The 12,668-nt window shown below is 37.8% G+C and overlaps 1 protein-coding gene across 8 annotated transcripts in view; it reads right to left on the bottom strand.

Moving 5' to 3' along the window:
* The window catches only part of wars2 (tryptophanyl tRNA synthetase 2, mitochondrial), a 229,010-nt gene that overhangs the window by 51,749 nt on the left and 164,593 nt on the right, over positions 1 to 12,668 (bottom strand). For all 8 annotated transcript variants that reach the window (XM_061879567.1, XM_061879560.1, XM_061879561.1 and 5 more), the window contains one exon: positions 1,014 to 1,119. In XM_061879567.1, the coding sequence (XP_061735551.1) occupies positions 1,014 to 1,119 (106 nt within the window). The remainder of the gene's footprint in view (positions 1 to 1,013; positions 1,120 to 12,668) is intronic.

Raw genomic sequence — 12,668 nt, forward strand, 5'->3', positions numbered from 1 at the left:
CCAATTTATTCCCACTGAATTTCAACACACTGCATTTTTAAACACTCACATTTTGCTCACAATTTTTTTTCCAATGAACTTGTCAGCCTCATTTGAAAAACCCCGATCTAAAATTTAAACGCAAAAATTTCAGTTATTAAAATCAGTGTCCAGAAAAAGCTCTCGTAATTTAGACGCAAATGACCACGATACGGGCTTCACGGTGGAAGAGGGGTTAGTGCGTCTGCCTCACAATACGGAGGTCCTGCAGTCCTGGGTTCAATCCCAGCTCGGGATCTTTCTGTGTGGAGTTTGCATGTTCTCCCCGTGAATGCGTGGGTTCCCTCCGGGTACTCCGGCTTCCTCCCACCTCCAAAGTCATGCACCTGGGGATAGGTTGATTGGCAACACTAAATTGGCCCTAGTGTGTGAATGTTGTCTGTCTATCTGTGTTGGCTCGGCGATGAGGTGGCGACTTGTCCAGGGTGTACCCCGCCTTGCGCCCGATTGTAGCTGAGATAGGCGCCAGCGCCCCCCGCGACCCCAAAAGGGAGTAAGCGGTAGAAAACGGATGGATGGATGACGAGGATACATGTTGGCATTGTTTTTAGCATGAGGTCATACGTGAACAAGGTCCACATGCAGGTGGTGACTTGACGAGCAGACTACAAACGTGGCTCATTTTCCGATGTCTGCATCCTAATTGTTGTGTCTGCTTCCTCTGCAGTTGAACTTTCCCACGAAGGTCAGTCGACGCTGAGCTCTTTTCCATACGCGCCCCTCATTACAAAAATATATCTGCCATATTAGGGATCGTTCTCCCTGGCGGTGTTGGCTTTCATTCCACCATGTTTGCCGGGCACCTTCTTTCATGTGCACAAGTCAGCCACATCTGCTGCTCGTTCTTCTTTGCATCTGGTTGCGTTTGCAGCAGAAAATGCGGACAAAATCATTCCATATTCATTATTGTTTCCCCAGGCAATGACACTGCATGGTGTGTGTGTGTGTGTGTGTGTGTGTGTGTGTGTGTGTACCTTCAGCTCCTGTTTCCTGGCCACCCTGCAGCCCCCATCCGACATCCACTCTGGTCCGCTAAAAAGTTCTTGACTTGACTCAGGAAAAGTGATTTTCTTGCTTTCCCTGAAATAAAACCAGAACTGAATGACAATAAAAGCGCACAAACATCCATCCATCTATCCATTTTCTACCGCTTGTCCCTTTTGGGGTGGCAGGGGGCGCTGGAGCCTAACTCAGCTGCATTCGAGTGGAAGGCGAGGTAAACCCTGGACAAGTCGCCATCTCATTACAGGGCACTGCAATTGTATTTTTTGTGGGCGTTATTTTTTTAAGCCAGAAATGCAATTAATATATATATATTTTCCATTATATTTATATTATATATTTACCGTATTTCCTTGAATTGCCGCAGGGCATATAGTATGCGCCTGCCTTGAATTACTGCCGGGTCAAATTCGCTTCCCAAAATAATTAACGCATGCTTAGTATGACATCACGAGTGACACTTCCCCTGTCATCATTTTCAAAATGGAGGAGGCTGATTTCAACACCGGTAATTTGAAATCGCATAAAGGGAAGAAGATTAAGAGCTATTCAGTAGGATTTAAGGTCCAAGCTTACATCATACTCAAATTTTTACTGCATGCCTTTGGTATGTGCCGGAGTGAGAAGAGGTTTTTAAATAATTAGCGCATGCTTACTTTTACCGCATGCCTTTGGTAAGCGCAGGAGTGAGAAGAGGTTTTAAATTAATTAACGCCCCAGCTGCAATTCAAGGAAATACAGTATATGTTTGTAAATATAGTAAGTAATATTCATTATTTTATTTGTTGAACTATATTTATCAACATATAGATTTTTTTAGTTTTGATGGTGAGGATAGGTGCCAGGAAATAAATATTTACATGTATTATATAAAACAGCACATTTTAAAAATAAAACGTGGGGGGAAAAAATCACAAAAACTATTTCTAAGATTTACTGTTGGATCTTCCGGAAAATCTGTGAATATAGTTGTTTTTTTTGTTTGCTTGTTTTTTTTTCTTTAACCTGAGCGAGTGCTTTTGTTTACTGAATTTGAGTATACCACTAAATGGAATCCACAAGAATATATCATTGTCTTTTTTATGCATATATGTATATTATTTGGCACTTTTGCAAAAGTTTTAAATTATATTTTCAGTCAGTTTAATGTTTTTAAGTGGAACACAATAAAATATTACTCAGTTTGACTACATGTATGGTTTAAAAAAATCTTACTACTTTTAAAAAAACATTTTAAATACATTAAACAACATTTTGTACCAGATCTAAACATAAATACATACACAAATTGGACAATAATAAAGTGTGAGCACACAAATAAAGAAATTTTATTATTTCAACATTTCATTGATGTGATCGTCAATGTGAAGAAAGTGTGTGTTATGGAAATACAGAAAGATATTTAAATGAAAGTCCAAGTGGATCGCACTATTTTCTTTTCCTGACTTTAGAAGAAGAAGCAGAGAGTGAGCGGTGACGAGCGACACGCAGGCCGAGGCTGCAGGTGACGAGGGAAGGTGTCACACCTTCATCAGCAACGTCCACAAGTCATTTTTCATCTAACTCTCTTCTCTTCAGCACCGACAGACACGCCTTCATTAGCGTAAACGTTTAATATCTAATTTTCTTTTCCTCCACTCAAAACACAATTTTGCATTTGGAACACAGGCCAAGTTAAGGCATGTGATTCATCATAATAAATTATTGCAATAATCATGAATTAATGCAGATTAATCACACAGTTTCTTTTGAACGCACATGCTTCTTCCCCTTCAGGCGGATGGTTACCTGACAGGTGTGATGTTATAACAGCAGAGATCAAATGAATGAGGTGTGGGCTTGCTGGCTCATTTCAATTCAAAATACAACCTGACCTTGTTTTGTTTTCTCTATTTTTCATTGTATATTTATTTTATCCCTGTGATGAGATGGTGACTTGTCCAGGGTGTACACCGCCTCCCGCCTGAATGCAGCTGCGATAAGCTCCAGCATCTCCCCGCGCGACCCCAATAGGGACAAGCAGTAGAAAATAGATGGATGAATGGATATTTATTTATGATATATACACATTTATTTGATATTATATATATACATATATTGAATTTGTAATATGTATTATAATACGTAATGATACAATTACATATTTACAATTAATTTGTTAATTTCTATATATATTTGTTTATTTGTTACTATTGTTATATATCTATTACATATAAATTACCATATTTTAATCAAATAAATGATGTGTATTTTTTAAATCTGAAATATATCACATTTAAATATATATATATATATATATATATATATATATATATATATATATATATATATATATATATATATATATATATCCCATCCCATCCATCCATTTACTACCGCTTATTCCCTTTCGGGGTCGCGGGGGGCGCTGGCGCCTATCTCAGCCACAATCGGGCGGAAGGCAGGGTACACCCTGGACAAGTCGCCACCTCATCGCAGGGCCAACACAGATCGACAGACAACACTCACACTCACATTCACACACTAGGGCCAATTTAGTGTGGCCAATCAACCTATCCCCAGGTGCATGTCTTTGGAAGTGGGAGGAAGCCGGAGTACCCGGAGGGAAACCACGCATTCACGGGGAGAACATGCAAACTCCACACAGAAAGATCCCGAGCCTGGATTTGAACCCAGGACTGCAGGACCTTCGTATTGTGAGGCAGACGCACTAACCCCTCTGCCACCGTGAAGCCATATATATATATATATATATATATATATATATATATATATATATATATATATATATATACATATATATATATTATATACATATACAGTTTATACAAGTATATATACATCCTTTGGCCCATCCAATTGTGGGGGGAGCAGCCTAAGCAGGGAAGCCCAGAGGAATATATATATATATATATATATATATATATAGTATAAATTTTTCTACCGCTTGTCCCTTTTGGGGTCGCGGGGGGTGCTGGAGCCTATCTCAGCTGCATTCGGGCAGTAGGCAAGGTACACCCTGGACAAGTCGCCATCTCATCACAGGGCCAACACATATACTGTAGACAAAAAACATTCACACTCACATTCACACCCTAAGGCCAATTTTTAGTGTTGCCAATCAACCTATCCCCAGGTGCATGTCTTTGGAGGTGGGAGGAAGAAGGAGTACCCGGAAGGAAGCCATGCAGTCATGGGGAGAACATGCAAACTCCACATAGAAGGATCCCAATCCCATATATATATATATATATATATGTATATATATATATATATATATATATATATATATATATATATATATATATATGTATATAATATATATATATATATTTTTTTTTTTTCTAAATATAAAAACATGTTTATTAAGTAAAGTTTTATGATATATTTATTATTACTAATATATATATATATATATATATATATATATATATATATATATGTATGTATGTATAATACATATTTATACATTACATAAAATTATATTTACTATTCATTTATTCATAACATTTTTATTAGATCTAAATAACTATGTTTTGATCAAATACATCACGTGTATTTATTTTAAACATAAAAAAATATTAATGTTTGTCATTCTAACAGTAAAATATAATTTGCATGTATACATTTATATTTATTTTGTATTTATAATAATATTTTTGTATTTGTTACATATGTGTATTGTGTATATACACTATATACATATATATGTATATAGATATATATATATATATATATATATATATTCACTATTTTTTGTAATTTATTCTAAGTATGTTTATTTGTTACAATTAATAAAAATATTTTCATTACATCTAAATAACCAAGTTTTGATCAAATAAATAATGCATAATCAAGTTAAAAAAAATGCTGTATGACTGCTTGTATCGCACATATCACACACAAGTAAACAGGCTGCAGGACTGCTTGGTCGTATCGCACATGATATTACACATAAGTAAACATGCTGCAGGATGCCTGTATTGCACATGATATCACACACAAGTAAACAGGCTGCAGGACTACTTGCTTGTATCGCACATGGTATCACACACAAGTAAATGCTGCAGTACTGCTTGTATCGCACATGATATCACACACAAGTCAACAGGCTGCAGGACTGCTCGTATCGCGCAAAATATCACACACAAGTAAACACACTGCAGGAAGCTTGTATCGCACATGATATAACACACAATAAGCTGCAGGATGCTTGTATCGCACATGATATTACACACAAGTAAACAGGCTGCAGAACTGCTTGTATCGCAAATATCACACACAAGTAAACAAGCTGCAGGACTGCTTGTTCGTATCGCACATGATAGCACACACAAGTAGACACGCCGCAGGATGCTTGTATCGCACATGATATCACACACAAGTAAACAGGCTGCAGTATTGATTGTAATGCACATGATATCCCACACAAGTAAACACGCTGCAGGATGCTTATATCGCACATGATATCACACACAAGTAAACACGCTGCAGTACTGCTTGTATCGCTCATGATATCACACACAAGTAAACAGGCTGCAGAACTGCTTGTATCGCAGGCTGCAGAACTGCTTGTATCGCACATATCACACACAAGTAAACAAGCTGCAGGACTGCTTGTATCGCACATGATATTACACACAAGTAAATACGCTGCAGGATTCTTGTATCGCACATGTTATTACACACAAGTAAACAGACTGCAGGACTGCTTGTATCACACGTGATATCACACACAAGTAAACAGGCTGCAGGACTGCTTGCTCATATCGCCCAAAATATCACACAAAAGTAAACACGCTGCAGGAAGCTTGTATCGCACATGATATCACACACAAGTAAACAGGCCGTAGGACTGCTTGTATCGCACATGATATTACACACAAGTAAATACGCTGCAGGATTCTTGTATCGCATATGTTATTACACACAAGTAAACAGACTGCAGGACTGCTTGTATCACACGTGATATCACACACAAGTAAACAGGCTGCAGGACTGCTTGTATCGCATGTGATATCACACACAAGAGGCTGCAGGACTGCTTGTATTGCGCATGATATTACACACAAGTAAAAAGACTGCAGGACTGCCTGCTCGTATCGCACAAAATATCACACACAAGTAAACATGCTGCAGGAAGCTTGTATCGCACATGATGTCACACACAAGTAAACAGGCTGCAGGACTGCTTGTATTGCACATGATATTACACACAAGTAAATACAATGCAGGATGCTTGTATCACACATGATATTACACACAAATAAACAGACTGCAGGACTGCTTGTATCGCACGTGATATCACACACAAGTAAAGAGGCTGCAGGACTGCTTGTATCGCACGTGATATCACACACAAGTAAAGAGGCTGGAGGACTGCTTGTATTGCACATGATATCACACACAAGTAAAAAGACTGCAGGACTGCCTGCTCGTATCGCACAAAATATCACACACAAATAAACATGCTACAGGAAGCTTGTATCGCAGATGCTATCACACACAAGTAAACAGGCTGCAGGACTGCTTGTATTGCACATGATATTACACACAAGTAAATACAATGCAGTATGCTTGTATCGCACATGATATTACACACAAATAAATAGACTGCAGGACTGCTTGTATTGCACAAGATATCACACACCAGTAAACAGGCTGCAGGACTGCTTGTATCGCACGTGATATCACACACAAGTAAAAAGACTGCAGGACTGCCTGCTCGTATCGCACAAAATATCACACACAAGTAAACATGCTGCAGGAAGCTTGTATCGCACATGATATCACACACAAGTAAACAGGCTGCAGGACTGTTTGTATTGCACATGATATTACACACAAGTAAATACAATGCAGGATGCTTGTATTGCACATGATATTACACACAAATAAACAGACTGCAGGACTGCTTGTATTGCACAAGATGTCACACACAAGTAAACAGGCTGCAGGACTGCTTGTATCGCACGTGATATCACACACAAGTAAAGAGGCTGCAGGACTGCTTGTATCGCACGTGATATCACACACAAGTAAAGAGGCTGGAGGACTGCTTGTATTGCACATGATATCACACACAAGTAAAAAGACTGCAGGACTGCCTGCTCGTATCGCACAAAATATCACACACAAATAAACATGCTACAGGAAGCTTGTATCGCAGATGCTATCACACACAAGTAAACAGGCTGCAGGACTGCTTGTATTGCACATGATATTACACACAAGTAAATACAATGCAGTATGCTTGTATCGCACATGATATTACACACAAATAAATAGACTGCAGGACTGCTTGTATTGCACAAGATATCACACACCAGTAAACAGGCTGCAGGACTGCTTGTATCGCACGTGATATCACACACAAGTAAAAAGACTGCAGGACTGCCTTCTCGTATCGCACAAAATATCACACACAAGTAAACATGCTGCAGGAAGCTTGTATCGCACATGATATCACACACAAGTAAACAGGCTGCAGGACTGTTTGTATTGCACATGATATTACACACAAGTAAATACAATGCAGGATGCTTGTATTGCACATGATATTACACACAAATAAACAGACTGCAGGACTGCTTGTATTGCACAAGATGTCACACACAAGTAAACAGGCTGCAGGACTGCTTGTATCGCACGTGATATCACACACAAGTAAAGAGGCTGCAGGATGCTTCTATTACTCATGATATCATACACAGGTAAACAGATTGCAGGACTGCTTGCCTGTATCGCACAGTGTATCACACACAAGTAAACACGCTGCAGGATTTTTTTTTTTATCGCACATGATATCGCGCACAAGGAAACACGGCGCAAAGTATTGCACATTCCACATACAAGCACGCATCATCCCATGCCTGCGTTTCTGCTGGTATCAGACTGATATCCAATATCAACATGGGATCGGGGCACCCTAATAAAAGTGAAAGTTCCGCTTTCTTAAAGGAAGTTGCTCTCTGTGTCGTTTCCTTTGCTGGCACAAGACGGACTATAGCGCTCCACCTGTCATAATAACGGCCATGATGGCGCCGAGTGAGGGGGTCACATGACAGCGTGTGTGTTTTCTTGCATTAGGATCCGGATGCTGAAAGATAGAAGACCCCCACCCCCGCTGACAATGTGGGCATTGAGGGTCCCCGGGACGTCTGGCCACCCACGTGGACGAGGGATGGACGGGTGGGCAGGGCGTGTCTCCTCCCGCTGACAAGCACAACAAACACAGTGTTTACCTTTTGGCTGGTGGCCATCTTGTTTGTCATGGGGAGTAATACCTCCATATTTCAGCAGGTGGCGCTGTGGGGTGGGGTGGGGGGGACACTTTAAAATAGTCAATGAATATGATAGAAATTTGTGTAAGGGAATAATAGACTGTTCTCTGCCACCTCTCCCTGTCCTTTTTCCGCTGTCTGAGGCGGCCCAGTGTGTGTGTGTGTGTGTGTGTGGTTGTGTGTTGATTTTGTGTGCGTGCAGGACAAAGGAGATGTCATCTTGACTAACGAGCGTCCTCTCATGTATGTCATGTTTGGACGAAACAGCCACTGATGGATTGTCACAGTCTGGATGTGATTACATGCTGCACACACACGCACGCACACATATATGTGTGTGTGTATATATATATATATATATATATATATATATATATATATATACATACAAACCCTGTTTCCATATGAGTTGGGAAATTGTGTTGGATGTAAATATAAACAGAATACAATGATTTGCAAATGCTTTTCAACCCATATTCAATTGAATGCACTACAAAGACAAGATATTTGATGTTCAAACTCATAAACTTTATTTTTCTTGCAAATAATAATTAACTTAGAATTTCATGGCTGCAACACGTGCCAAAGTAGTTGGGAAAGGGCATGTTCACCACTGTGTTACATCACCTTTTCTTTTAACAACACTTAATAAACATTTGGGAACTGAGGAAACTAATTGTTGGAGCTTTGAAAGTGGAATTCTTTCCCATTCTTGTTTTATGTAGAGCTTCAGTCGTTCAACAGTCCGGGGTCTCCGTTGTCGTATTTTACGCTTCATAATGCGCCACACATTTTCCATGGGAGACAGATCTGGACTGCAGGCGGGCCAGGAAAGTAACCGCACTCTTTTTTTACGAAGTCACGCTTGGCTTGCTGACATAAGCAGGGGCGTCCATGATAACGTTGCTTGGATGACAACATATATTGCTCCAAAACCTGTATGTACCTTTCAGCATTAATGGTGCCTTCACAGATGTGTAAGTTACCCATGCCTTGGGCACTAATGCACCCCCATACCATCACAGATGCTGGCTTTTAAACTTTGCGCCTATAACAATCCGGATGGTTATTTTCCTCTTTGTTCCGGAGGACACCACGTCCTCTGTTTCCAAAAATAATTTGAAATGTGGACTCGTCAGACCACAGAACACTTTTCCACTTTGCATTAGTCCATCTTAGGTGAGCTCGGGCCCAGCGAAGCCGGCGGCGTTTCAAGATATTGTTTGATAATGGGTTTTGCTTTGCATAGTAGAGTTTTAACTTGCACTTACAGATGTAGCGACCAACTGTAGTTACTGACAGTGGTTTTATGAAGTGTTCCTGAGCCCATGTGGTGATATCCTTTACACACTGATGTCGGTTCTTGATGCAGTACCGCTTGAGGGATCAAAAGTACGTAATATCATCGCTTACCTGCAGTGATTTCTCCAGATTCTCTGAACCTTTTGATGATTTTACAGATCATAGATGCTAAAATACCTAAATTTCTTGCAATAGCTCGTTGAGGAATGTTGTTCGAAAACTGTTCGACAATTTGCTTACAAATTGGTGTCCCTCACCCCATCCTTGTTTGTGAATTACTTAGCATTTCATGGAAGCTGCTTTTATACCCAATCATGGCACCCACCTGTTCCCAGTTAGCCTGCACACCTGTGGGATGTTCCATATAAGTGTTTGATGAGCAATCCTCAACTTTATTAGTATTTATTGCCACCTTCCCCAACTTCTTTGTCACGTGTTGCTGGCATCAAATTCTAAAGTTAATGATTATTTGCAAAAAAAAAATGTTTATCAGTTTGAACATCAAATATGTTGTCTTTGTAGCATATTCAACTGAATATGGGTTGAAAATGATTTGCAAATCATTGTATTCTGTTTATATTTACATCTAACACAATTTCCCAATTCATATGGAAACGGGGTTTGTATATATATATATATATATATATATATATATATATATATATATATATATATATATATCTATCCATCCATCCATTTTTTACCGCTCATTCCCTTTGGGGTCACTGGGGGCTCTGGTGCCTATCTCAGCTACAATCGGGCGGAAGGCAGGGTATATATATATATATATATATATATATATATATATATACATATATATATAGTGAGGGTTGGACTCCGCCAAGGCTGCCCTTTGTCACCGATTCTTTCATAACTTTTATGGACAGAATTTCTAAGTGCAGTCAAGGGGTTGAAGAGTTCCGGTTTGGTGGCCGCGGGATTAGGTCTCTGCTTTTTGCAGATCATGTGGTCCTGATGGCTTCATCTGGCCGGGATCTTCAGCTCTCACTGGATCGGTTCGCAGCCGAGTGTGAAGCGACCGGAATGAGAATCAGCACCTCCAAGTATATATATATATATATATATATATATATATATATATATATATATATATATATATATATATATATATATATATATACATTTTATATAATCTTACCGTTATGATAATTTATTGGCCATTTTGAAAGCATCTACTCTGCAGGTTTAGTATTGTTTGACAAAGATGTTGGCGCGAAATTAGTTGAAATGATGAACCTGTCAATCAAAATAAGTCCATAACTGTGTTTAAAACAGGTTATTGTCTTAGAGAACACACTTGAACTTGTTTCATGAGACATTTGACACACACACACACGCACGCACACACACACACACACACACACAAACACACTTCCACTTCTCATGCTGTCAACGCCACAGCAGCCAATAAGGGAAGGTGCTGAAACGTGCCCCTCAGGGACATCACCCCCCTCCCACAGCCATTGGACACACGCACGCACATGATTGATTGATTGATTGATTGATTGATTGGTTGGTTGGTTGGTTGGTTGATTGATTGATAAGAGCCGTGTATTCCATTGTGGATCATTTTTTAATTTGCATCAAACTAAATATTGGTGTCACATGTGACAAAACAGATATCCAATCATTTATTTCAATAATAATCAATATAGTGGATTTTTTTACAAGATGGCAAGGGCCACTGAAAAAAAATTATCTGTTAGAAAAAATGGTCCCCAGACCACACATATAGATAGTGCTGAATATTGTCATTTAAAAACATGAATAAATTGATAAAATTAGATAAAGAAAATTACAAAAAATAATTTAATTTAAACATATATTCTCACTATATTTTTATTATCGTTATTGTACTGTATTTACTTCTATATTAATGAAACCTACAAAAAAATATACTTTTTTATTTATTTAAATGTTTTTTTCCATTTAAATTAATTGTGTTTGCATGTATATATTTTTGTTGTCCATCCTTTTAAAATAATGAAGTAATACGTATGATATGGTGTACAATTAGGATGAGAATATATATATATATATATATATATATATATATATATATATATATATATATATATATATACATATATATATATATACATGTATATATATACATGTATATATAATATATATATACATACATATTTTATCTGTGCTTCTGTTATTCATTTATTTTTAATATATGAATTTTCTTGTAGTTATTGCTTATTTCTTATATAAAAAAGGCAATGTTAAAGAACATGATGATTTTGTGAAACCATTGCAATAAAGTAAAAAAAAATCATAATAAAAATATATTTAATGTAATAGAAAATTATATATTTTTAAAAAATGTTTCATTGTTTTTATATTGTCATATAATATTTGAATTTATTATTTTAATTGTATTTATTTATTGAAAATTATGAAGTAATACGTATGATATGGTATAAGAGTGTGCAAATGGGAGTCTTTTTATTGCTTTGTTTTTTTTCCATAAATCTTTTTTTTGTGAAACCATTGCAATAAAGTAGAAAAAAAAATTAATAAAAAAAAATGCAGTCCTGGGTTCAAATCCAGGTTCGGGATCTTTCTGTGTGCAGTTTGCATGTTCTCCCCGTGAATGCGTGGGTTCCCTCCGGGTACTCCGGCTTCCTCCCACTACCAAAGACATGCACCTGGGGATAGGTTGATTGGCAACACTAAATTGGCCCTAGTGTGTGAATGTGAATGTGAATGTTGTCTGTCTATCTGTGTTGGCCCTGCGATGAGGTGGCGACTTGTCCAGGGTGTACCCTGCCTTCCGCCCGATTGTAGCTGAGATAGGCGCCAGCGCCCCCCGCGACCCCAAAAGGGAATAAGCCGTAGAAAATGGATGGATGATAAAAATAAAATAAATAAATACATAAATAAATAAATACATAAATAAATATATATATATATCATACATATGTAAACATATATATTTCTGTATTTTTGATTATATTTTTATATGTAATATAAAGAAATAATAAAAAAAATCTGAATTAAAAAAAATATTTT

The sequence above is a fragment of the Nerophis ophidion genome, linkage group LG19 (genome assembly GCF_033978795.1).
Source record: "Nerophis ophidion isolate RoL-2023_Sa linkage group LG19, RoL_Noph_v1.0, whole genome shotgun sequence".
NCBI lineage: Eukaryota > Metazoa > Chordata > Actinopteri > Syngnathiformes > Syngnathidae > Nerophis > Nerophis ophidion.